The sequence below is a fragment of the Bactrocera oleae genome, chromosome 5 (genome assembly GCF_042242935.1).
Source record: "Bactrocera oleae isolate idBacOlea1 chromosome 5, idBacOlea1, whole genome shotgun sequence".
Taxonomy (NCBI): Eukaryota; Metazoa; Arthropoda; class Insecta; order Diptera; family Tephritidae; genus Bactrocera; species Bactrocera oleae.
In genome coordinates, this window is record NC_091539.1 from 52,710,826 (window position 1) to 52,735,199 (window position 24,374).

The window sequence follows — 24,374 nt, forward strand, 5'->3', positions numbered from 1 at the left end:
CCCACACAAAACCTTGATTTTAATCGTTAAGTTTGTATGACAGCTATGTATATGATATAGTGGTCCAGTATCGGCTATTCCGACAAATAAGCAGCTTCTTTGGAAGAAACGGATGTGTGCCGAATTTCTCGTATATACATACGGACAGACAGACGGACATTGCTTCCAACATTGTTGATGTTTTTCTGGCTTTTTTCAATTTCTGGTTTATTTAGATTTAGTTATGCACGAGTTTTCTTTGAAAAGCCAAGAATGTTTTTTTTTTGATAGACTGTTGGCCTTAAAATACATGCATTGGTACATATGTACATATATGACGATTTTATTGGATCTAGGCTTAGAGCAAAGACCAAGTTTATTGCAATCTCAAATAAGGCTAAGTTTTCATTGGTATATGTACATTTGTATGTATGTACATAAGTTGGCATATTTATTTATTAAAACAAACTATCAAATTGAAATTTCAAAATTTCGTACGTTTTTTTTACAATTGTCTTTTAAATTGGAAATAAATAAAATTGAAATGTCTTCTGAACAAACGCCTAGACCCATAACCAATACAGCACCAGCAACAGCGGTTAGGAATCGACAACAACCAACCCCAGCCCCACCATCAACGACAACAGCTCCTCCAGTTGCAAATACCACAGCCATCTCCACACAAGCTCACGCAGCAACACCAGCACCTCCAACAGCTCCTGTAAATCAGCCACCAGCAAGTACCACATTACAAGCTACACAAATGCACCCATTACCTACAGTTCATCCATTACGCACAGTCACCCCGCCAAACACTCCTGCTGGAGATAAGGTCAATGAATTAATAATAATAACCGAAAGTGCTACCTACATTAAACTATTGAAAGATGTGGGAAATAAGTATTTATTAGTTGAATTTTATGCGCCATGGTGTGGCGCTTGTATGCTAATAAATAGGAAACTCGAAGAACTTGCAGCTTCATATAGTGGTAAATTGATTATAGCGAAGGTTAATATAGATGATTGCGAACAAATCGCCATTGACAACAATGTCAGCATGATGCCTTCGTTTATGTTGTTAAAAGAAAGTCAAGTCTTGGAAAAGTTTGCCGGAAGTAGTGAAGAGAAGTTAATGAGCACCATACAAAAACATGTGGGAGAACCAACGAATGTCGTTAGTGACCCACCAACGACAAATCCAACAACGACAGCTGGACAAGGACAGCAAAGGATACCTATTGAATCGACTGCACAAATAGCTCAAGCTTCTCCATTGGCGCCAACTTAATCGAAATTGTTAACTATTCAATAAATACGATTATATGTTTGAAGCGCTGATAATAATCATGTTTGACAATTCATGTACCATAATTCGATTTTCTTTGACCAAACTACACCTTGCTAAAGAAACAAAAAATTGCTCTATCAATTCACAACCACATTGTTGAGATTTTACTGTTAAAGGGCTGAAAATATTGAAAATAAAAATTTCTGTCTTTCAAAGAAAAATTGTTTCTGAAAAAGCATACAATTTGACAGCACTTCGTCTACACGTTTCGAAATCATGGTGTATATTATACAAAATAAAGAAGATCTAGACAAGAAGCTGGAGGAAGCCGTCGGCTCTGGACAATTGGTGGTCATTGATTTTTTTGCAAACTGGTGTGGACCATGTAAGATTATTAGTCCAAAATTAGAAGAGTTGGCCACACAATATGCCGAGAAGGCAATTGTGCTGAAAGTCAATGTGGATGATTGTGAAGACATAGCGCTTGAATACAATGTGACCAGCATGCCAACATTCGTTTTTATCAAGGATAATCATGTTATTGATGTATTCGTTGGAGGCAACTCTGAGAAACTAGTCAAGAATATGGAGAAATATGTCGGCGAACCAATACCCGTAGAAATTATGCCAGAAATTGTGGAAACCGAACAAATAATTGAGGAAGAACCTGTCCTTGACTAATGAAATATTATTAGATTTGTTTTCCTGAAATCAATATACTTATCATGCTTTAAATTAACAATTACCTACACAAGTACTTTAACTTTGCAAATTAAACATTATTGTTTATTACATTCCACTGCCAAACATGGCATGCACTTTATTTCCAGAAGAAATATGGTACACTTAAATGTACTATATAACTTCAGATTATCAGAAGATTAACCCTCACACGTCATTGTGCAAGTTATGAACTAGTATAATTTATAAAAGTATATTGAAATGTTTATTAAAAGGGATATTGAGGAAACTAACTTTAATCAATTCATTATTTAGCAGCTATGTTTTGTTACAGCTACTATTTCATTGTGTTGAATTCTAACTATTAGCAAAATGAATGCACATAATCGAGCACACCGTGTGAGGGTAGCCATAAAGAACACTACTGTTATGTTAAATTTAAATATATAGATCGTGAAGATGCCCTCAAGCCTGTGATTGGGTTTTCACTTTTTGGCAAAGGTGATCTTCATAGCATGTGAAGGTGTTATTTTGAAACCTTGCAACGCCTCTTTGGCAGCGTTACTTTGTAATTCGGTGGCAAATTCTACGAAGGCAATATCGTGACGATTTGGCACCAAACGCACCTCTTTGAAGCCAGGGAATTGATTGAATAACATAGACAGCATCATTTCATTTGTTTCCTCCGGCAAGTTGGTGAGGAAAAGAATTTGATTGGGTGGTTGTTCAGTTTGTGTATTAGGATTCGTATTTTCAGCATTTGCCGCCTTCTTCTTTTTATCCCTGTGAAACAAAAACATACATCGTAAATAAACTTTGTATTAAACTGATAATATGTATACTCACTTTTTATCCTCGGTGGCTTGTGCCGGCTTTGGTGGTTTAACCTTCTTTGGACGCTCTTTAAATGTGCCTTTTATTTTGGCCACTATATCACTATCGGTCTTAGAATAAGCGATGCGCATTGGTTTGTCATAAAATGGAAATCCTTGCATAGTTCGTAGCGCATTTGACGCACTACCAATTTCTTTAAAAATTACAAATGCCTGACCACGCATTTTGAGCGTTTTTAGCGCCACTATATCTAGTATTTGTCCAAATTGTGAAAAAATGGCGTACAGTGATTTTTTCAGTTCTTCCTTCTTAATCTTTTCATTTAGATTATTAATGTAAATTGTTTGATTTGGACGAACATCCATTTTTATTAAGGTTTAATTAAAACTTATTAAACAAATTGTGCAAAACGTTGCTAATACGAAAACTAAAAATCCTAATTTTGACGTTCCCTTTTATTAGCGGCAGCTTTGTGTGACAGTGTTTGTGTATTTAGAAATGACAGTGTTGCGCGTTCATAAAACTTTAAACTATAAACAGAGAACGTATAATACCGTTCTATGCTATAAATACATAGATCCCTAAAAAATCCCTCTGACTTAAAAATAAAGCTAATGCGGAAGTCATTTTTAAAATGTTTCAATTATACCTCTTAGTAATTTTAATTATTAACAATTTTCTGTTGTTAGCTGAAAAAGTTATATGTTGAAAACGCGGCTTTTGGTGTGGGAAGTATACAAAATCCGATTTTCTCTACATTTCATTCACAATAGCAGCTGAAAGATCTTGTACAATTTATTTTTACTTGCGTTTAAGCAGAGAACGTATATCATATACGTTCTCTGGTATGTGCAGCTCTACAATCTTTTTATTTTTTGTTGTTCAATTACTTTGCTTTTCGTTCCTTCTTTTATAATTTTTAACCAATTTTAGATTTTCTGTTAGTTTTGTAAAATATAATTGAGTGAATAACAATAAATAAGAAAATTTTACAAAATTTTTTAATTGGTGTATTGGCATTTTAATGCTATAAATCAAAATGTCGAAAAATAAAACAAATTCAATGGCGACCGGAGAAACAAATCTAATTGAAGTGAAATCAAAGGTGAACCAGTGAAATGCATCATAAAGAAAATAATTACTATCCACAGTCATTTAAAATGGGAAATAATAAGTATAGAATATAAATTAAATATTTTCTTAATTTGGGAATACCTATTATATAAACATGTTGCAAGAGTATAAAAATAGAGATATGTGGTTACTGACATAGCTTGAGCAGACAGGGTATCGTAGGTGATTCATAATAGACCCATTGCCAACTTCCATACCGCTACCGTCGTTAATCACATAAATGCCTACTATCTAACCGAGCTATGCTAGGTATGCTGCAACATGCCGCAAATAAGCTTGACATTACATATCTGTAATTGTACTGCATGACGTTTGCTATCATCAAAGGTTTCATTATAAAGACGCAACAGGCGTTCATTCCAACGGGCATAGTTCGATATTTATTTTAAATTAATATTTGATGTAAAAGCAGTATAGTGTAAATTTGTTTATTGGTTTTGTTCCTATGGTGAATTGGGTGCACAATGTCATGTGAAACGTGACCTCGATTGAGTACAGCCGTTTTCATTACTGCACTTGTATCGAGTGTATAGAATCCATTACCATGTAGTACATATAAGGCGTGTAATTGTGTGTGAAGAGGGAGTGTTTCGATAATTTACATTACTAATTAATTTATTCATTGTACGCATTCCACGTATTTCTTAAAGGGCTATATAGTTAGTATGTTAGGTTCACGCATTTTGTCGCTTTTCTAACTTGTATCTTGCTCTATAAAAATGGTTCCCAACAAAACCTAAACTCATATAAAATATATACTATTATATGTAAATTATTGCTTTGTTAGTTTGATGCCGAATTCCGCCGCTGGAGCTTTAAACGGCATGGCGACTTGCAAAATTTTGAAGATTTCTCTGCCCTTATTGAAAAATTGCATAGACTGCACACAATACAATTTATTATTTTATACATTGACCCACGTGATAACGATCTGTTGCCAATTAATAATGATGACAACTTTGGTAGAGCGTTGAAAATTGCCAGACCTTTGTTGCGCATCATCGTTCAACGTAAAGGTATGTAATTTAAGTTATTTTCTTTGCATATTTTCTTTAAGCTTTTATCTTGAACTAGATGATTTGGAAGAGTTCCCCGGTTTTGGCACAATGAAACCGCGTAATAATCTAATCAGCAGTATACTGGGACAGACTCCCGTCAAAACAAAACTACCAACAATATCAATACCACATGATTTCCGTCAAGTATCGGCTATAATTGATGTTGATATTGTGCCAGAGACGCATCGTCGTGTGCGTTTACTTAAATATGGTAGCGATAAGCCTTTGGGATTTTATATAAGGTAAGATATTAAACTATATAAACAGTTGGTGTATCATTGTGAATTAAGAGAATTAGAACTTGATATTTTCAAAAAAAAAATTTCCGTTTTTAATTATGAATGCATTGGCACGATTTTTTTTTTCTTATAATAAATCAAATTGTCGAGTTTTGATTCAATAAACATTCTTAAATTCTGTGATTGTGTATTTTTTTTTCACACAGAGATGGTACGTCTGTACGCGTAACCGCAAACGGTTTAGAGAAACAACCTGGTATTTTCATATCGCGCCTCGTGCCTGGTGGACTTGCTGAAAGCACTGGACTTTTAGCAGTCAACGATGAGGTTATAGAAGTAAATGGTATTGAAGTGGCTGGTAAAACACTGGATCAGGTATTTTTTAATTTCAACCGACAATACATTTAAAAAAACAGTTTCTTTAGGTCACCGATATGATGGTGGCAAATAGTTCTAATCTAATAATAACGGTGAAGCCAGCAAATCAGCGTACACTTACCTCACCACGTCGCGGCTCATTCTCGCGCAACAGTCAATTATCGAGCGGTTCCCATCATACCAATCAAACCAATACATCGGATGAAAATGAACAAGATGAGCAAGATGAAGTCGTCGATCTGACCGGCATAACACTCGATGATCATAACAATGTAGCTCCACAACCACAACAATCAACGGTACCATCACCGGCACTGATAATTACGTCACAACATCACCAGACGGCATCAACAGCTTCAACGGCTTCAACAATTGTCGGCGGCAGTGAGTCCAAAGACGGTGTACTACATCTTTGAATCGAATAAGAAGCGATATAGTAATTAAAACAAAAACAAAAAAGAATGACGCAAAAAGACAAAGATGTTATGGCAAAAGACAAGCGGAACTTTCAGGTCGAACAAAGCGGAAATGCAGAGTATATATACAAAGTTATTATATTTTGCAAAAAGTTTCCGAGTCTATAAAAAATCTAAGCAATCTTAGGCATAACAAAAAGACAACACATATATACACACAAATTTTCATGCTTCACGTTTAATTTTATTTCTATTACATACTTAAATAGTACTATTTAATTATAAATTAATGTGTAAAGTGTAATGTTATTAATGCGCTTGACGTTTTCGTCGTATTGTTTCCAATTATTGTTTACAAATCATACACGTCAACGCATTTTAACTAAACATACTGTATTATTAGGTACATATACACATATTTACATATCTGCGTATGCATTGTTAATATTTTTTAAATCATGTTTTTTTTTATTGTAGTTGTCCTGCTTATTTTCATATACACATTTATTTACAGTTAAATTTAGTGTAAAATTGTCTGTTAAACGTACAATGTGTTTGGTAAATATTAAATGCTCGTATATAATAATTCGACAGTGTTAACAATGCAGTTACACAGACGTACACATTCCAAAAAAAAAAAAAACAAATTTTGTGTTCTCATGTAATTGGTGCAAAACTTTTTGTTTGCACTGTATGTATGCGCGAATGAATTACACGAATGTGGTTCATTAAATTTCGAAAAAAAAACATGTTCAAAAGATAAATTTATTTTAAGCCATGATTCAATTATATAAGGTTGTGTGAATTGCCCAAAAACAACAATTTGTCCAAAGTGTTTTAACTTATAATGTCAAAATCAGCTGTATTTTTTAAATATTCCAGCCAATAAAAATGTGTTTTTTGAGTAATAAATTGTAAATCACACAAAATCATCAAAATGTAAAAAAAAAAATTGAATTCATAAAAAAATCATAAAAACTATTATTTTCGTAAGAAGAAGCAGGCTCTCAAGTAACACAACCTTATATAATTCAATCATGTTTTAAGCTAGCCCCATTTATATAAAACTAACTAATTTAGAAAGGCAAAAGAAAAAAATTCAAATTAATTAACCGTTACTGCTAATTTGAAGCCTATACGCTCTTTACATTTAAACAGTCACATATTGTCACAAAACCGATTCTTTTAACAAGTCTATTGCAAATACGCAAATCGGAACCCTCAAACAAAAGCATATATGTGCGTGAGTTATGTTGAGAAAGTTTTTTCTTTTTTTTTTTGTTTTTTAAAGGTTACTTCCGTAAAAAGATTGCTCAATCTAAAATCCTATATACAAAATTTTTCTCAAATTTTTAAAAACTATTTACATTTATATGTATGTATAGATCCGTGAAAATCAAATCTGTTTTTTTTTTTTTGAAAATATAAAATCTCAATGGCCTTCAAATTAGCTAACATGATTAGCAACTAGAATATTCAAAACAAAAAAACAAAAACAAGCTAAGAGTAAAACATCAATTTGCATGTGTCTTATAGTCTATTAGTAAACTAAAGTACTTATACAATACTATACGTCCTATATATACACAAACATACCAGTATATAACAACTAAGACAGTTCAGTCCTATTTTATGCTCGTCCACTAGTAGTTAGATACATACAAATACAACTTTTAACTTACCCGTACTATTGAATAAAAAAGTTGTCAAATATTTTAGAGCAAATAGCAAACCACTCAAAAGACTTGTCAATTTATGCCTTCATATTTAATGTTTTTACAGCAGCAAAAAACACACCAGCAACAAAAAAATATAGAAAAGAGCAGTTTACCTATATAACATAGATAAAAAATTATGCAATCTTCAAAAAACACATTTAACAAATACAATATTTATTTAAAATTTTGAGCTTAATAATTATCAAAGTCGAATAATGGTAAACAAATATTTCTTAAAATAAATACATACACATTTTATACATAAATAAATACACAAATATATAATATAGTTCTACAAAATGCATTAGGCGGCAAGTGGAATTGTATTTTTGTTTAATAAAGCCTCGTGATGGCATTAAATATTGACTTGACCTTGGTGTTTTATTAAAAGGTTGTAAATACGTTTATAAATGAGGGGTCTAATCCATCGAAATCCAATTCCAAACGGAAAGAATTTACGACCTAAATTGTTCTTGCGATCATTGATACCGTCGATAACCTTCTCTACCCTACGTAAACTATTGTATTTTTATTTATTTTTATTTTATACTGCTGACCTACTTTTCGAGTGGACTTAAAGTTACTAGGCTGAAAGACAGACTACGCTGTTCCAAAAATTTGAAAAAAATTAACCATGATATTTTTTCGTACGTTTTTCCATCTTTATGGAAATCCCTTAAATATGTACTTCAAATTGATTTTTGTTGGTGTGTGTTTGTTTCTTTTCACTAAAATACATATTTAAATATAATTTTGTGCGACCTTAGCAATATTTTCATATAAATACACACAAATTCCATATTTTTTTAAATTTCCGCAACTCACTTATCAACGGATTGATTTCGACAAATATACTGAATTTGCGGTTTCAATGATTTTGAAATTAGCGCCATCTATTAGCCACAGATTGTATTTTAACGGGTCGGTAAGTGAGTTTAACTTCATCGAAAATTTGGTTTTCGATACGGTTTCAATAATTTCAATGTAATTTCAGAGAATGTTAATAAATTTAATTTTATATTATTAATACATTTATTAACATTCTCAGGCAATTTCTGTCGATCGAAACGGATACAATGATCAGACCCAATTATTACACTAAAAGCTTCTAAGCTGTTCAGCTGATTATCCATTAACTCTTTTAGAGAGAATTTAGTAATATTTTCGAATTTTATGTATCAACTTTACGATGAAAAAGTAAATAACCTCAAATACACTAATGAGTGAGCAGCCCACAAAAATGCCAATGACACCACCAATATTTGCTATAAAAAAAATAAAAAAGTTTATTCAACTTAAAAGCAGTTAAGATCAAAAATATGTAATTTTACATTCAAGAAATCGAAATTTACTTGAAACATATAACCAGCGTTAATACTTATTACTTACATAAAATTTCATACCAATTGTAGAGTGAGCGTTTTGAAAATAGTACAGCGTACAAAGAACTGAAATAGATTCTCACCACACTCAGATCGTCCGTCTGTTTTATCAAAGTGACTCTAAACAGAATAAATAATTATGAATAAAATGTTTACATTTAGGTATATGCATGTTCGTTCAAGTTGATTTTGGTCTTCAAACGACTGCTGAGATTTCAGTTTTTTGCATAAAAAGCAGATTCAATGTGAACAAGCTCTTTGTTTTTATATAAAACCGTGCCTAAAACATATTTCTTGTACCATGTATGTATATAACATGTGATTTTTTGATATTTTGTATTAAGCAAGCAACTTAAAAAAAGAGAAATTCATTAAATGTACTGAGCATTCATACAAGTAATTTATTCATTATGTGTTGCTCATACGACATGGTGTCCGGTATGTATACAGTACATTTGATGCATCACTTTAACTGCGCATAACTTTTAAAGAAATGTTTTTATGAAAAAAACTATTAGAAGCTTTTTTGTAGAGCGAAAAATTTTGTATTATAATATCATTATTTTAAAGTTGTACGTTTATCTGCTTTGGAGATAAAAAATGTATTGCAAAAGATCAAAAAATCCCATGTAAAATGAATGGGAAAAGTAAAATGATTTAGGCTCGGATTAAATTGAAAATAAAGAGTTTTTGCGTTAGATACTTTTTGTTTAGGGCAGAAACTGAAACTTAAGAAAACATCAACATGGAAAATAACGGTCATGATAATGTACATATCTATAAGCAACAAAATTCAGCCTACTTACAATGACTCATACGTGTAATTAGATTTGCTGCCACTTTCTTGCCTTTCAATTAACTTGAGAAATTCTTGATTTACTGTTAGCAGGTACGATTGTTTTAATGATGTCTTTTGATGTCCCAAATTATAAGTATTAAAATTACACAGTGGTAAACATCGTGAACATTGAAGTGAACGATTTGTCAGTGCCCCATGTTTGCCACTAGCGATGAGGTTGTACGTGTTTAGGGCAACTGCAGAAATATATATGTATGTATGTTTGATGAAAATTTCAAATCATTAAACTTATCATGGCGAACCTCGATTCCGATGTAAACATTCCAAATGTGCCAGTGTACAGTATGTATTATTGTATATATTAAGGATCGAAGGTATATAATACGGCACACAATCACAAAAGCGTAACACGCCGAATGATTTACAAAGTGACATACATTTATCTGTACTGTATTGATCATCACCACCAGCGACATTTTCGGCATAAAGATAACACTGTCTTTGTTTAAGATTGTACATTCTCATTTCGCTGGTCGCTGTTTGCACTAGCACACTCAATTGCAAATCAATGGCACTAGCCTGTGGTACAAAGGATTCTTGAAGAGGGCGCCCAATTGAATTGTCGGGAAATTGCCCAGAACTGAAAATTTGTGCTATATAACCGGCAAAGCTGTGATCCGTTAGAAAGTAATCGTTTTTGGATGTATTTAAAAGTAAAGTGAGTCCGTTTTGAATACCGACATCTTCTATGTACTTGAGTTTACTTTGTGTACACAAAAAACAAAAAAAAAAAAAACAAATAGTATTGCTTTACAAAATCAAGCTACAAGCTAATTTTTTGTTTGAAAAACCATTTTGAAAACATTCAATTACGTTTGCCTACCTTGCGTTATTAACGTCGTCAAGTTGATTGAATATGCAGCAGTAGCCGTTCGCCGTTAAACGTTTTTGAAAAAGTTCGGTGCATTCTTGAAACTTTCCTGCCCAGCGACACTTTAATAGCAGATCCTCACACCTAGGCGCTAGCTGCAGTTATGTAATTATTATAAAAAATAAAAATAAGCATATTAACCAGTTTTTAAAAATGTGCATGCCTTTTGTAAAGTTTCCTGTATATTGACGTTATATTTGTCTAAAAATTCGCTTTGAAAAGCCGCGGCTTCTTGGAAATCCACAGAACCAGTATCAAACAAGCCGGCGAATAATTTCATTTTCTGCAACAACTGTTGATGTGAGATTTGCGCACCGGTTTTGTTGACCCTTTAATAAATATGTTAAAAGTTTAAGTTTCAGAATTTCAAAGTTCAAAGTGCTCAACTTACATTTTTTCTACAAAAGCGTTTACGGCGCTTCGACTGAATTTGTTGACACTACAAATAGCCACTGCCGAAAATGGAACTTTCTTAATACTATGATGATTAGATTCCAAGGTGGTCACAATCGGTTGTTCCAAAATATTTTGTACGTATAGCAACGTTACATGCGATGTGCTGAAAATACCAGCCACAAGGAAGAAGGACCAAACAATTCTAAACTCGTGCGAGGAAAACATTTTTTATCAAACTATTAACTTTTCTAATTTTATTTTTCAATTATGTAATATCTAATTTACCGTTGATATTTTTTGCTACTTATATAATGTAACAAGTGAAATCCGCTAAGGCTGGTATTTTTGAAATATTCCATTATTGTCTCTTTGAAAGCAAGACAAAATACGGTGCTAATTTTTGGCATTATGCTTTAACAAGCTTTTAGGTTTCGGTAAATTTTTCTAAAAATATTTTACGATTAAAACTTCACTAATTCAGATGCCTTTATGTGGAATATTTCAGAATTGTGCCCTTTTATATTTTATATGCAAGTGTATTACGGTAGTTAAGTGGGCGTATGCTACCGTTGTCAGTAGGTTGTTAGCGCCAGTTAATTTGTGATTATGAAGTTACAACTTATTGATTAGAGCGTACCTGATATCCCCCACTGCCGTATACAAACATACAAAAATTCTTGTTTTTATACCCCAAATTTTGTAACATCCACAAACAAAGGTCGAAGACCATATAAAATATACGAGTATATACATAAATGATCAGCATGACGAGCTGTGCCGATTTAACCATGTCCGTCTGTCTGTCCGCCCGTATATACGTGAACTAGACACTCCGTTTTTGAGATATCAGCCTGAAATTTTGCTCATGTTCTTTTCTTCCCAAGTAGCTGTTCATTTGTCGGAACCGCCGATATCGGAAAGCTAGCTTTTTCATTTGACGAGAGGTCTTCAAGAAATTTGGCATGGATTTTTTTCCAAGACAACAATAACATCTGCGAACAAATTGTTCAGATCGGATCACTATAGCATATAGCTGACATATAAACTGACCTATCAAAATCAAATTCTTATAGGGAATCCTTTGTATCTGTGAAGAGAATTATAGCTTTATTGTAACCGAAGTTAATGTTTTTTCTTGTTGTTGTATAATATTAAGTTTTATTTATTATTTATACTTATTATTAAAATGACAAAAACTTCTTCTACGTGGTTGAATATTGTCCAGCAATTGGATCGCAAGTACGTTATCATGGATCTCCAATTGAGAGAGATAACGACTATTAAATTATTATACATTGGGAATTTTTATAATTTTTAAGTTTCGATGGTGGTTCCACCTGGTGGTAGCAATAGAATTGCTAGTCGACGCCAACAGTGCTGTGTCATCCGTAATTGTAGAGCCAGAGTTAATCACTGGGAGGAGGGACTGTTAGCAGTGTTTGTGACCGTCAGTTGTGTGGGCACTACGACACCTAACATGGACCGTCCAATTATGCAACTTTAGCACTAGATACCTTGACGGACATCAAGGAAAACTGCAGAATAGTATTTACAATTTTCCATTAAAGAGCATTAATTCTGTCATAACTTGGTTTTTTTTTTTTGCCAACTCTCCAGAACCCTCACTAAACTCGTTAGAAGTAAAATTGTTTTGGAGATGTGTGGTAAACGCATCGGATGTTTTTTCATTGCTTCGGCACTAGAGAACTCTGCTGTTGATAATTGGTGGGCATCTGACTATCGGCTTTTTCTTTTGTCTCGCATGTGCGTTTCAAAGATTATTTTCAGGATCTCCTGGTTTTTCAGCAAGCCGATATGCTTCTAAAAATTTGTTGCGCAGTTTCAAGAGAACCTCCTTAAGCTCCATTGTTGAGCGGTTCAAAAGTTTTTTGTCGAACGTATTTCTGAGCGATGAGCATTATAATCACCACCAGTTACGCTTTTTTTGCAAGCTCGCTCTTGATATATATCAGAGAATTTGTGCAATGTGAAACTTAAAGGCACGCTTTCAGCTAAAATGTCTGGAAACCTACTTTAATATCAGTAACTGCTCTGACTATTTTTCTGTAGCCATCACTATCGTTGACTATGAGCGTTACCTTAGCATCTCTATCTGTCTTGGAGGTAAGCGTGCTTTTAACCACTAATTTCTCAACCACTGATAACATGTCCATGATGTTATTGATCCACAAAAATATGCGGCAGTTTAGCTGATGCTATTACGGGCGCATTAGTGCAGTAAAAAGTGAGCTTATCAGCATTGGCTTTCACTTTTCCCTGTTTTACTGAAATACTAGTGTCACTGTTTTCTATTTCAGAGCTCTTTGGGGCTCACTTTTTCGCTGACAGGTTGAGGGTTTTGGCGTCATTCAAACTGCACTATCAAAATCAATTTTTTGTACGAAAAACTTTTTTATTTGCTAAGGTATCTTCACAAAATGTGGCATGGATTTTTCTCCAAGACGACAATAGCATCTGTGAAGAAATAGTTCAGATCGGATCACTATAGCATATAGCTCCCATATAAACTGACCTATCAAAATCAATTTGTTGTAAGAAAACTTGTACCTGTGAACCTTGTTCGGTGCCCCGATGCTATTCATACCTTTCATACACAAATTCGAATTTTTTATTTGAATTGCGTTATGATTTATTGAAAAAAGAAAAAAATAAGGTATGCATATTCTACAATTAAAAAAAAAAATATTGGGAGACAACTTTCTTGGTTGTTATCGAATTCTGTGTAATATAGATTCTGACGCTAATTTTATAATTATTTGTCAATTTTCCCATCAGTTTTTGCATTGGTTGTTTGGTTCTCTTTGTCAGCAAAATTTTCATTTTGCAACATTGTCCATATTGTTTTTGCCGTAGGTCTATCTTCTGCAATTTCGTTTGTACAACAATAAAATATCTCCATAATTATATTGTATTCCTCCGTCAATTGGAATGCTTGTGGTAGTGGTGGACGCGTACCATAGGCATCTTCGCAAAGTTCGGTCTTTTCTAATTCTGCACCACTGTTGTCAGCGGATTTAGAGGAATTGGAGTTTTCGCGGTCATTGGTCTCTCCTAAGAATAGTGTATGTGGTGGCACTAAAGAAATTGTTTCATATATTATTAAACCAAAACTAAAAATATCTGCTTTGCTATCGATGATTTCCACTTCGTCGATTACTTCGGGTGCAGACCAAAGATTTGTACCTGGAATTACACCAGTTATTGAACACTTTTACAATGGAAAATTATTTTATACTAACCAACATATCGTAGTTTTGGATTTTTGCTAAAATCAATCAATCCATCTTCGTCCATTTGCAAGCTTACACCGAAATCGCATAATTTACATATTTCGAAATCGCCTTTCACCAATACATTAAACGATTTCAGGTCGCCATGTAGTAATTTAACTTCTGTATGTAAATAATCCAATGCACTTGTGATATCATTAATCATTTTGAGCGTATACTTTGCGGGTAATGGCCCCATATTGTCCTCGTTGCGATCTTCTAACAAAGTACCTAATGAGGTTTTACAGCATTCGAGTGCTAATGTTTCGACACCATCTGAGTTTTTAATTATACCACGAAAACCAACAATATTAGGATGTGATAGCTTCCTACAAAAATTCCATTTTTTTAAATTAAATTTTGTGCACAATCAAATAAATACCTTAAAATATTCGCTTCTTCATGAATACGTGCATTAAAGAGCGAAGCGTGTTCATTATTACGTGTTCTTTGAGAAATTCGCTTCACAGCCCAAGGTGAACGCATTTCACCGCATTTTGGTGAACGTTCCAATTTATAAACATTTACTCCAGTTCCGTATCCAAGATTTTTCATAAATGGTGATGGTGGTATGCGCAGTGGTGTACTAAACTTTTGTACATTTTGCAAGTGCATGCTACGTGTCTCACGTCGTGGCGTATCCATTATTTTGTTTGTAATACAATAATTCTATTTTTTGAAATATACATTCAACTCAATTCGCTGTTAAAGCTTCTAATTTTATCTCTGCTTCTAATGTTCTGTTGGTTTTTGATTTTGAAGATTGTCAAAAATTGGCGCCGCCATTTGATTTTTAAAATGCGCTGCCATATATTGCACAGAAATTATTCTTTTGCGTTGGCATCTCCACCAATCTATTACATTAAAGCATCAATTCAGCTGTCATATTTGACGTTCTCAGCAAGCAGCTAGCCAGAAAGAAATCGGCGAGCAACTATATTTACGTAATTTGTTTATACAAATTTCAATTTTGTGCAAAAATATTAATTTTATACATTTAATAGCGAAACGTACAGAACGACAACAGTATGGGTAATGCTTATGCACGTGCCATTAAGCCAGATGTAACGCCTGGCCCTGATTGTGTGCCCTCATTCGATCCCATGTTGGGTTTCGAATCACGCAAGGAGCGTGTCATGATAGCGACTGTCGAAGAGATGGAATCTGCTAAATTGGCACTTGAGGATCGTGACTACTGTGCACACAAGTTGCTTAAATACCGTGCTTGCCGTGCTGATACCTTTCCCTTTTTATATAAATGTCATCATGAGAAACACGACTATTTAATATGCGAATACGAGGACTACGTGTTGCGTATGAAAGAGTTTGAACGTGAGCGAAGGTTGCTCGAACGTCAAAAGCAGATCGAGAAGCAGGGTGCTTAGAATTTAGGATATTAAATGCTTAAAAAAATTTTGTTACACAAATGTGATTGCAGTTTTTGCTGGCGGGTATGAAATGGGTTTATAGTGGAATATAACTCGTTTGAATATAACTTCTAATGATATTTTTTTCTAGTTCTGCGCTGTTATCAAAGAAACTGCATGGACCGCAAAAAAAAAAAATTGCACAGTGTCACATACAATTTTCAAACAAATAGTCAATGAAAATATATATTCTATAAATAAAGCGGAAATAAACAAACGACGCACGTTAAGGTATATACTTTTTTTATTCTTAAGTTGTAGTAGAAATCATTACTACCTTGATATAAACAAAAATTGATTAAATTAGGGACTTCATAGAGGCTTTAGTCTTTTTGCTAAACTTAATTTTCTTCTTTTTCGGTTGCTCTTTAGGCTCACTTTTCTCTATGGGGTCTTCCAAGCGCTTGATTCCGCTGTAGTAAACAAAAAATGTGTAATTATTATGCAAGTACTTTCAATAAGTTTGTAAACTGTATACCTTTTAACGGATATCAGCTTCGTTTTGCCATCATTATTTGTCAAGGCCTTCGACCAGTCCTCATCGGTGCCTTTAATGGCGAATTCTTTTAAGCTTTCCATTTTTAGCTTCCTGAGTTCCTCCTTTTGTTTCTTCGACAACTGTTGTGCAGTCTCTTCTAATTCATCGTTTAGCGAGAGCGAGACTGGAATAAAATCTTCGCCACGATTCAGCTGTGTCTCACTCTTCATATTGCTCTCGATGTGACCTTCGATAACAGCAAGCAGATATTTGGAAGTTTTTTTGAGCATATCATAGAATTTAGCTAAAATCTGATTGCCGGGCATATTTAGCTCGGCAGCTATAGCGTCCACGGTTTTGCCCTGTACGCCAATTGCCAGTAGTATAGCCTGTTAAAAATGCAGTGATTAAACGTTTGTAGTGCTCTTATTTTGGTAAATCAGCAGCTGGTGTAATATCTTACCTTTTGTAAAGTGTCTATTTGCAGTTCTTGCATTTTACCTTGGAAATACAAGGCACTTATATCGCTCACCAAATCCAGTATCAAACGATATTCGATTTGATTGCGCGAATACGCTTCTAAACGTTCAATATCATGCGGCAGGAAGTAAACATCAAGCGTATGCTTATCGAGCGCTGTTATATAGAAAATTGTGTGTAGAATGAGACTAATTCAAAAGTTGCATGCTTATAATTACCTTTATGGTCCAACTTCGCCCACTTGTTATCTATTATGGACAATGATAGACTGGTGGTGAATTCACGAAATGTTTTGCTCAGAAGCTTCGTTATACGTCGTCTAAAGTCATTGAAGTACAAGCTCAACCATTCCGCGCATTTCTTCTCTTGTGTTGCTCCAGTTTTATCTAGTGTGTGCAGCATAATGCAAGAGTGCTCACCAGTCAGATCGTTTGCCTTTTGACTGTATTCGAAAAGAAAATATTTGTAAATGACAAAAAAAAAAATTGTGCAGCGTTACCTAACATATACCGGCACGAAACCCAAGTTTTTCCAAAATTTGAGTAGCTCTTGTGTTAAACCATAAGACGTGCCCAAGTAATCAATATGTTCCGGCACGCGTTCACTTAAGCGTTTTAGTAAGGTGGGAATTTTACGACGTGGCCGAATTTGCTCCTTCAGCAGACCAAGTTGCTCTTCTTCTACTTCTTCGATACCTACATATGAATATCGTAAAATTAGTTAAACTGTTTATTGTGAAAAATTTGACTCACCATTAGCAGTTTCCGCATCCTGTGGATTTTCACTTAAATCCGTAAATTTACGCTGATAATAATCACGCAGCAGTTTTATGGCACGTTTGCCATAGCCCATCTGTTTAATTCCAAAAAAAAAAGCAAAAAAAAAAAACTTTAAAAAATTTAAGTTGCTACTAAATTATTGAACTGTTACCCTTTGGTAGTTGGGATGTGTAGCAATGCGGACCACACGTACACCGGATAATTTGGGAAAATCTCGATCACCGAATTGTTCCGAAACATTCCAGGGTATCAGATCGCCGCTAGCCTTCTTACCGCGTCCCAAGGAATCGGTTATGGTTTGCGACGAAATCTCACCCTCCAATGCAACCTGCACCACAACCAATATTTCAGGTAGGTGATCCTTGCGTTGAATAGGTCCGAGTAGACAGAAAAGATGATGCGCCGGCGCATCACTCATCATTTGTAGATCATTCGGACTGTTCTTATAATGTGAAGCTACATAGATGGATACAAGACGATGCAGAAACGATTCGGCTGCTTTATGATATGAGAATAGCGCATCGCGATCGATGTAATAGAGATCGCACACATCCGGTGTGGGACAACCCGAACTGATGTTGGGCACTGTCGTGGCATCTAGACATAGCAAATTTATCAACCATGCTTCGATATCATCGCCCTCGCTGTAACGAATAGATTCGTCAAGTTTAATCTGAAAAATTTATAAAGAATTTTATTTTGCGCTTTAGTTGTTTTTTAGGTTAGACGCACCGGTGGCGGTGCGTTGTTATCCTTTTGCAATTGCGACATCAATTTTAAGCTGAGCGACCGTCCCGTGCCCTCATAACCGTTGATGGTTGATGCCATGAATATCAAATAGGGACCCATCATCTTTTTTACCAACGGCAGAGGTATGGCTGCAGCTTCGTCAATCACCAATAAATCGGCCGCATTTAAGAGATGTGTATCGGTGGGTGCAATATATTGTATGGTCTGACGATTGGAACGGGTAATATTAATGCGAATAATCGCTTTTTTGTAATCTGGATTTGTGGAGCGTATAATAGTGTAATCTGCGTGCTCTTGATATTCCAGTGCATCAAATCCTTTCAGCACAAACTCAAACAGTGTAATCAAATTCTCCGGATGTGGTGAAGTGACATAGACGTTGACATAACCGAATGCAATTGCCGCGGCAATAGATAGACCCATAGCAGCGGACTTACCGCGACCTCTTGCGGCAGTCAAAGTAGTGGGTGGTCTGAGGAAATCATATAAATTAATATATTACAACAGATAGTTTGGGTAAATAAACATACTTTAATTGCTTCTCGGCTAATGCTTCGATGAACTGTGCTACAGCACGCGCCTGGTCATATGTTCGACATTGATTCACTAGCGGTCCAGCGGGTGGAGTATCACGTAAACTTTCCTTTAAGTCTTGCAGCATTTCAGTATTTTCAGATTTGCCCACGTCAGCAGGCTATAATTAAAATATTTTAAGTTAATAAAAGGAAATAACCAAACACAATGTTGATGAAATTACATTAACGGGATCCACGTTAATTGTTTTTGAACTCAACGGTAGCACTGTTAAGTCATCGTTTACCACCAGACAGCGTTTACAATCAGCTAAGGAGAGTATCAAGCGTTCATTGAAACGACACGTGACAGTTTGATGTGCTTCGGTACGAAAACGTTTATGCACATCCATGCTCATTGTGTACAACTGTTTCAGCGATTGCAACGTTTTTAGCAATAATATTATCAAACCGCCGCCTTCAACAGTTTCCACTGTGCGTGCTAGCAAATTGGGTGTGAGCGCTTCAAAATCCTGTAATACACATACGCCATAAGTGCGACCCAGCACTGCATGTGTTTCCGAGTAGTAGCGTCCATGTATTGTTGTGGACACACGAAATGTGTCGAACATATCCGCATCGTTGACATCAATTTTGCCGGCCGCAATCTTTTTAGCGCGCTTACGTCCATGGCTAAAAAGAAAACTATGAATATTGCGTTCAAATATAAATGTATTATTTAGAAACTTACTTAGATATAGCTTCATCTTTATTTTTATAGCACCATATCACTGTGGGGCGGGCTTTCACTGTGGATTTTGTCAAAATATCGTAGAGTATTGGCACTTGATCACGTCCCTTATCGCCGATTATAATAAACATTGTACGATGGCCCAACTTTACGCCATTTTCGATCATCACGCGTATGCGATTATCAATCTTCTTTTTCACCATTTTGCCAAGTTTAGTTTAGTTTTAAAATGCAATAAAATATATTTGAAAATATACAATTTTTAACAATAGCAATATAAGCAACGAACACACGTGCGTTGTCTTGAATTTTGACAGTCTACGTAGTTTGTTTTGATTAGGGTGTTTACCGCATTCATTGTTTTGATCAGCGATAAGGAATTACCAGATTTTGCTATAATATACCTAACAATTATACGGCATCACTATATGGTATATAAGAAACAGCTGATTTCCTTTTACCCCTCGCATTATACAAATAAGAGTTTATTTAATACAAAATATATTAATTTTTATACATAACATTGCAGGAACTACTTATATAAAATTATTTTTTGCGTTCGTATTTAAAGCGATACACTGGTGGCGCATCTTTAGTACCTTTCCTAACTTTTTTAGGTTTCAGCAAACGGGCCTGTTTCAGTACACGCTGTATTTGCAGCTTCTGCTGTGCCACTGCTAATTCCTTTTCTCGCTCAATACGTTTGGTGAGCTCCTGGTATGACTGCTTCTTCAATGCATTGGCCTTTCGTATTTCCTGTAAAACACTAACAATTATAAGACTGTGGACTTTAAGTGCTCCTTTTTTGTTTACTAACCTGTGGAGTCAGCTCCGGCAATTTCATTTTGTCCAAGTCTTGTATGCGTGGACGATTCGTTTTGCGTTCTAGTAAACTTGGATGTGTCTCAAGGCGTTGTGCTAATTCCATTTTGCTCAAGTCCTTTGCGACAATCTCACCCTCCTTGTTCTCCTCAAAGAAGGTGTGCTTATTCGCCACTGTATTAGCAAAATCAATCATATGCAGTTGTGATTGGAGTCGCTGAATTTTTTTCGTTTCCATGGTACGTTTCATAGTCACATATTGTGTATCTTGTGTCTCCATCAGCGCTTTTTGCACCTTGCTGTGTTCATCCGGTTCTTGCTCCTTTTCATGATGTACACCGTCTTCAAGCTTTGAATTAATCATATGATGGTAGAATTCATCGGGATTCTTATTCAGCGCGCGTTTGTGCAGCAACTTCAATGTGCGTTCCTTGTAATGCTCATTATTGGCTCGTTTCTTGTAATCCTTTTTCTTTTCAAGCAAACCAAGATGTTTGCGTGCTTCTGGCTGATGACGCTCTCGATGCACTTTTTGATTGCTCTTGGAAGCTTTCTTCCAAGACGACATTGTGATTTATTAAATTGAAAATAGTAATTAATTTTAAGCACCAACCAAGCACAATTTAAATACGAAAACACATGTGCAAGAAAAAAAGTAGAAATGTCATAGAAATGTCAAACCGGTAAAGGTAGCAGCAGAGAATGTAGATTATTTAACATTCTCTGGAATTTGAATGCAAATGAAACGTAAGAGAATTTCTAGCTTTCGCAAAAGCTGCACGTAGCTATATTTGCAAATTTACCATTGTTTTAAAAATGTGCGTTGGAATTTTAATGTCGGCATTAACAAAATAGGTGCATATACATAAATAAATATGTGAAAATTTAATGGCCATTAATCTTTTATGTGTGTTAAATTGTGTAGAGCGGTAAATACGAGTATAAATGGTGAAATGTCGCGGAGTGGAACTAAATGATGTAGTTGCAATTAAAGGTATGTGCAGAGAATGTAAAATATTTTACATTCTCTGGTATGTGTGCTTTGACATGTTATCGTAGTAATTCATACAATGAAAAACGCTTATATGTATATATTTTTACAAATATACACATATGATGATTAAATAAAAATTGTAGTAGCTTAAAACCGGAAACCGCGTATATATTGTACCTTTTTCCGGTCTCTTCATATTCGGGGTTGCAAAGTGTCGATATTGCAGTGCACTTAAATAATAATATCGGTAATGTAGTGTACTGTTGGAAGTCGTTTAGGAGTGGTACGTTGCAATTTAAAGGATTAGGGGTAGTCAGAAATTTTGCGTTTTCGTTAAGTGTAATATCTTGAAAATATTCTCTGAAAATTTCAAGTTGATCCGATAATTACTTTTTGAGTTATTCGACAAATAACAAATAGCACTCGGGAGCTCTAGTGTGAAACTTTAAATGCGTTTTTCTCAAAACTATGTTTTATGAACTGGTGACAACTGTAACTCGAAAATCGCTTAGTAGATTTTAATGAAATTTATACAGGTTTTAGAATACATAGCAAACTCGGGCCTGATCGAAGGATTTTTTATTTCAAAAATTTCGATTTTTCAAGACCAAAAATCTAGAAAAAAATTTCTGAGGCCGTCATTTTGTTAATTTTTGAAAAAAAAACAAAAGCTTCGATCAAGCCCAGGCTTATCTATTTAGAAAACTAATTTCTTCTATCCCATTGCATTTAGATGAATATCCAAGGATTTATGATTGTCACCGCAAGGACCTTTTTTTTGGAACTGGGTCAACACAGACAGCTATAACTTTGGAAATAAAATTTTTTTTTTTGAAATTTTCGTGACTTCAAGTCAAAACATGTATAATAATGCCATATTACTATTTTTGTAAAATAACACGATTTAAAGCAGAAAAATATTGCTGAAAAATCACATTTTTTCGTGTCTCTGACTACCCCTAACCCCTTAAATACAATGCTATAGTGATATGTAAGTTAATTTTTTTTCAACGCTTAGCTATAAAACACTGAGAAAAATAGTTTATGACCTCGAATTATGTTGATCCCAGCAATGCAGCAACTGGTCGGAAGTTCGAAGTAGATATAAGTAGATTATAAAAAATAAACAATAAAATTTTGGCGTGCGCTAATTTTCAAAATCCAGTTATTGTAATTATGAACGATGCTGCGAGAAACTGATACATACGTTTTTATATGAGTTGACATTTATTTAATACTACTGTTCACTCAATTTTTTAGAAATACAAGTATATCATGGAAACTTATTTTTGGTTCACTTTTCATTCAAAACCCTTCTTTATTGTGGTAAAGATTTTCCAGATGAGACGACCATAACAAATTTCAAGATGAAGGTGTAAGAATAGAAAGTTATTAAAAATTATGAAATTCCTGACAGTCTGAGGAGTTTGACCTGAGACTTTTATAAACAACGAAAAAGAAAATTTAAAAAAATTGCAAAATTTAATGTAATTTAATATTTGGTGGTTCATTTTGAAAAATATTAGATTCCCTTGGTTCTGTAGCCTGAGGAAAAAGATGTCTGGAGGTGAGGTATATATTTTTATTAAAATTGTCCTAAATTCAAAATTTCGAAGGACTAGTCAAAATTTTGATTATTGACAAAATGACGGATTTACCTTTCAGAGTGGCTTAGAAAATCGAATTTATTATCATTACTTGACAAATATAATTAAAAAGATTGTGTACAAAATTTAAGTTGATCGCTACAACCGTTTCGGAGAAAATTTTCACACGGATTCTGAAAACAAGGGTTTCGAGAAAAACAAGTTTCAAGTTTTGATAGCCGATTATACTAAGTTAAAAAAATCGTATAAATACGCTCATATCTTCGAAATTATGTGCTAAATCACCCTTAAATTTACGGAAATTATTTTGCAATATATTTACATTCGGTATACATATATGAAAACCACAATCGATTTTTGAAATTTCCAAAGGATATAACTTTAGCCGACCATTCGTCCCGGTTTGCCTGGGCTTAAAAATTATGAAAACAAAATTTTGAAATCGATGATTCGAAAAAATCGTCCCGGATTTTGCCGAACATTTTTGGACACCTAAATATAACCCCTTAGTGACCATGTAGCCTTGTTCTAATTCAAATGCATTTCACGAGTAGAATTTTAGTATAATTCATAAGCTATCATTAAACTGTCCTATATTAATTCTTAATTTCATATTACCCGCCTATACCCTACTCATCACTCCACCTCAAGTACATATAATGTTTCCAATCCATGTTTCTTTGTACCTAATACCATAATTATTGGCTTTCAAAGCAAATAGCAGAGTAGAGTATTGGATAACAGAAGAAGAACAGCTGTAATCAATATTTATGTAATTGAGTGCCGAGTGCGCCGCTTATTATTTAACAAAAGCATAAATCAGTGCAACTGATTGAGTGATGAACTGAAGGTGCGAAGGCACTTTACCGTTGTTCGCAACATAACTGCAAGTGAGTGACGCGTGGCAGTCGCCTTTGGGCTGGTGATTGTTCTAGTTACGTTCTTGTTGTGGGTTTACAGTTAGATAAATGAAGATGTTGTTGCAGTGAAAGTACTTTACCCAAATTGTGAGGCAACCGTAGATTGCAAGTCCACAGGGAGTGTTTGAGCAGCGAGTGCTTGCCTGTGATTGTGAAATTTCGATAACAAATGCGGTGAACGGGTGTCGCAAGCAAGCACACTATTTCCGCATAGTCATAGCAGTCCGCCCATTCGTGTCAAGGAATTGATGCAGATGACATGTCGCTAATCTCTATAGCATGTTGGCGTACTGTTTCACATGCCACCGCTTTGGTGCAGCGTCGATGTTGC

General features: G+C 34.6%; 9 protein-coding genes across 10 annotated transcripts; 4 read left to right on the forward strand and 5 right to left on the reverse strand.

The window, feature by feature from the left end:
- Positions 1-391: 391 nt before the first annotated feature.
- LOC106621342 (thioredoxin, mitochondrial-like) lies at positions 392-1,350 on the forward strand. Its single transcript, XM_070109363.1, has one exon. The coding sequence runs from the start codon at positions 395-397 to the stop codon at positions 1,265-1,267; it is 873 nt and encodes a 290-aa protein (XP_069965464.1). The 5' UTR covers positions 392-394; the 3' UTR covers positions 1,268-1,350.
- LOC106621344 (thioredoxin-2-like) lies at positions 1,283-2,012 on the forward strand. Its single transcript, XM_014240158.3, has one exon. The coding sequence runs from the start codon at positions 1,544-1,546 to the stop codon at positions 1,946-1,948; it is 405 nt and encodes a 134-aa protein (XP_014095633.1). The 5' UTR covers positions 1,283-1,543; the 3' UTR covers positions 1,949-2,012.
- A 34-nt stretch (positions 2,013-2,046) lies between these two features.
- snf (U1 small nuclear ribonucleoprotein A snf) lies at positions 2,047-3,246 on the reverse strand. Its single transcript, XM_014240157.3, has 2 exons — positions 2,795-3,246; positions 2,047-2,731 (listed from the first exon to the last, which is right to left on the reverse strand). The coding sequence occupies exons 1-2, from the start codon at positions 3,145-3,147 to the stop codon at positions 2,434-2,436; spliced, it is 651 nt and encodes a 216-aa protein (XP_014095632.1). The 5' UTR covers positions 3,148-3,246; the 3' UTR covers positions 2,047-2,433.
- Positions 3,247-3,655: 409 nt separating this feature from the next.
- Positions 3,656-8,096, forward strand: par-6 (partitioning defective protein 6). The gene is made up of 5 exons (XM_014240159.3): positions 3,656-3,887; positions 4,704-4,932; positions 4,991-5,216; positions 5,420-5,588; positions 5,639-8,096. Exons 1-5 carry the CDS (start codon positions 3,822-3,824, stop codon positions 6,005-6,007), a joined length of 1,059 nt encoding a protein of 352 aa, XP_014095634.1. The 5' UTR covers positions 3,656-3,821; the 3' UTR covers positions 6,008-8,096.
- Positions 8,097-8,143: 47 nt separating this feature from the next.
- Positions 8,144-11,458, reverse strand: LOC118680779 (sodium channel protein Nach-like). The gene is made up of 6 exons (XM_036362074.2): positions 11,229-11,458; positions 11,001-11,166; positions 10,790-10,932; positions 10,344-10,669; positions 9,115-9,225; positions 8,144-8,990 (listed from the first exon to the last, which is right to left on the reverse strand). Exons 1-6 carry the CDS (start codon positions 11,456-11,458, stop codon positions 8,878-8,880), a joined length of 1,089 nt encoding a protein of 362 aa, XP_036217967.2. The 3' UTR covers positions 8,144-8,877.
- Positions 11,459-13,858: 2,400 nt separating this feature from the next.
- Positions 13,859-15,283, reverse strand: LOC106624380 (lymphokine-activated killer T-cell-originated protein kinase). Its single transcript, XM_014244103.3, has 3 exons — positions 14,906-15,283; positions 14,494-14,852; positions 13,859-14,437 (listed from the first exon to the last, which is right to left on the reverse strand). The coding sequence occupies exons 1-3, from the start codon at positions 15,166-15,168 to the stop codon at positions 14,007-14,009; spliced, it is 1,053 nt and encodes a 350-aa protein (XP_014099578.1). The 5' UTR covers positions 15,169-15,283; the 3' UTR covers positions 13,859-14,006.
- Positions 15,284-15,363: 80 nt separating this feature from the next.
- On the forward strand, positions 15,364-16,184 carry ND-B18 (NADH dehydrogenase (ubiquinone) B18 subunit). Of its 2 annotated transcripts, none has more exons than XM_014244104.3 (3): positions 15,364-15,467; positions 15,528-15,974; positions 16,042-16,184. In XM_014244104.3, exon 2 carries the CDS (start codon positions 15,552-15,554, stop codon positions 15,906-15,908), a length of 357 nt encoding a protein of 118 aa, XP_014099579.1. In that variant the 5' UTR covers positions 15,364-15,467; positions 15,528-15,551; the 3' UTR covers positions 15,909-15,974; positions 16,042-16,184. The 2 variants fall into 2 exon arrangements, with proteins under 2 accessions (XP_014099579.1, XP_069966947.1); XM_070110846.1 differs by having other exon boundaries at positions 15,425-15,449.
- Positions 16,177-20,021, reverse strand: l(1)G0020 (RNA cytidine acetyltransferase l(1)G0020). The gene is made up of 11 exons (XM_036362077.2): positions 19,701-20,021; positions 19,195-19,642; positions 18,968-19,131; positions 18,420-18,909; positions 17,839-18,360; positions 17,661-17,760; positions 17,408-17,603; positions 17,127-17,350; positions 16,892-17,064; positions 16,429-16,817; positions 16,177-16,363 (listed from the first exon to the last, which is right to left on the reverse strand). Exons 1-11 carry the CDS (start codon positions 19,901-19,903, stop codon positions 16,249-16,251), a joined length of 3,024 nt encoding a protein of 1,007 aa, XP_036217970.2. The 5' UTR covers positions 19,904-20,021; the 3' UTR covers positions 16,177-16,248.
- A 129-nt stretch (positions 20,022-20,150) lies between these two features.
- On the reverse strand, positions 20,151-21,181 carry LOC106624378 (probable U3 small nucleolar RNA-associated protein 11). The gene is made up of 2 exons (XM_014244101.3): positions 20,518-21,181; positions 20,151-20,456 (listed from the first exon to the last, which is right to left on the reverse strand). The coding sequence occupies exons 1-2, from the start codon at positions 21,088-21,090 to the stop codon at positions 20,247-20,249; spliced, it is 783 nt and encodes a 260-aa protein (XP_014099576.1). The 5' UTR covers positions 21,091-21,181; the 3' UTR covers positions 20,151-20,246.
- Positions 21,182-24,374: the final 3,193 nt, after the last annotated feature.

Coding starts and splice junctions, on each gene's coding strand:
- LOC106624378 (XM_014244101.3), bottom strand. CDS start 21,090: ATGTCGTCTTGGAAGAAAGCTTCCAAGAGCAATCAAAAAGTGCATCGA. Junction 20,457..20,517: donor TGCCGGAGCTGACTCCACAG/GTTAGTAAACAA, acceptor AGTGTTTTACAG/GAAATACGAAAGGCCAATGC.
- par-6 (XM_014240159.3), top strand. CDS start 3,822: ATGTCGAAAAATAAAACAAATTCAATGGCGACCGGAGAAACAAATCTA. Junction 3,888..4,703: donor TAATTGAAGTGAAATCAAAG/GTGAACCAGTGA, acceptor TTGCTTTGTTAG/TTTGATGCCGAATTCCGCCG. Junction 5,589..5,638: donor CTGGTAAAACACTGGATCAG/GTATTTTTTAAT, acceptor CAGTTTCTTTAG/GTCACCGATATGATGGTGGC.
- LOC106621344 (XM_014240158.3), top strand. CDS start 1,544: ATGGTGTATATTATACAAAATAAAGAAGATCTAGACAAGAAGCTGGAG.
- LOC106621342 (XM_070109363.1), top strand. CDS start 395: ATGTACATTTGTATGTATGTACATAAGTTGGCATATTTATTTATTAAA.
- snf (XM_014240157.3), bottom strand. CDS start 3,147: ATGGATGTTCGTCCAAATCAAACAATTTACATTAATAATCTAAATGAA. Junction 2,732..2,794: donor CAAGCCACCGAGGATAAAAA/GTGAGTATACAT, acceptor TTTGTTTCACAG/GGATAAAAAGAAGAAGGCGG.
- LOC106624380 (XM_014244103.3), bottom strand. CDS start 15,168: ATGGATACGCCACGACGTGAGACACGTAGCATGCACTTGCAAAATGTA. Junction 14,853..14,905: donor GAAGAAGCGAATATTTTAAG/GTATTTATTTGA, acceptor GAATTTTTGTAG/GAAGCTATCACATCCTAATA. Junction 14,438..14,493: donor TCCAAAACTACGATATGTTG/GTTAGTATAAAA, acceptor GTGTAATTCCAG/GTACAAATCTTTGGTCTGCA.
- LOC118680779 (XM_036362074.2), bottom strand. CDS start 11,458: ATGTTTTCCTCGCACGAGTTTAGAATTGTTTGGTCCTTCTTCCTTGTG. Junction 10,933..11,000: donor TACAGGAAACTTTACAAAAG/GCATGCACATTT, acceptor ACATAACTGCAG/CTAGCGCCTAGGTGTGAGGA. Junction 8,991..9,114: donor CAATTGGTATGAAATTTTAT/GTAAGTAATAAG, acceptor TTTTTTTTATAG/CAAATATTGGTGGTGTCATT.
- ND-B18 (XM_014244104.3), top strand. CDS start 15,552: ATGGGTAATGCTTATGCACGTGCCATTAAGCCAGATGTAACGCCTGGC.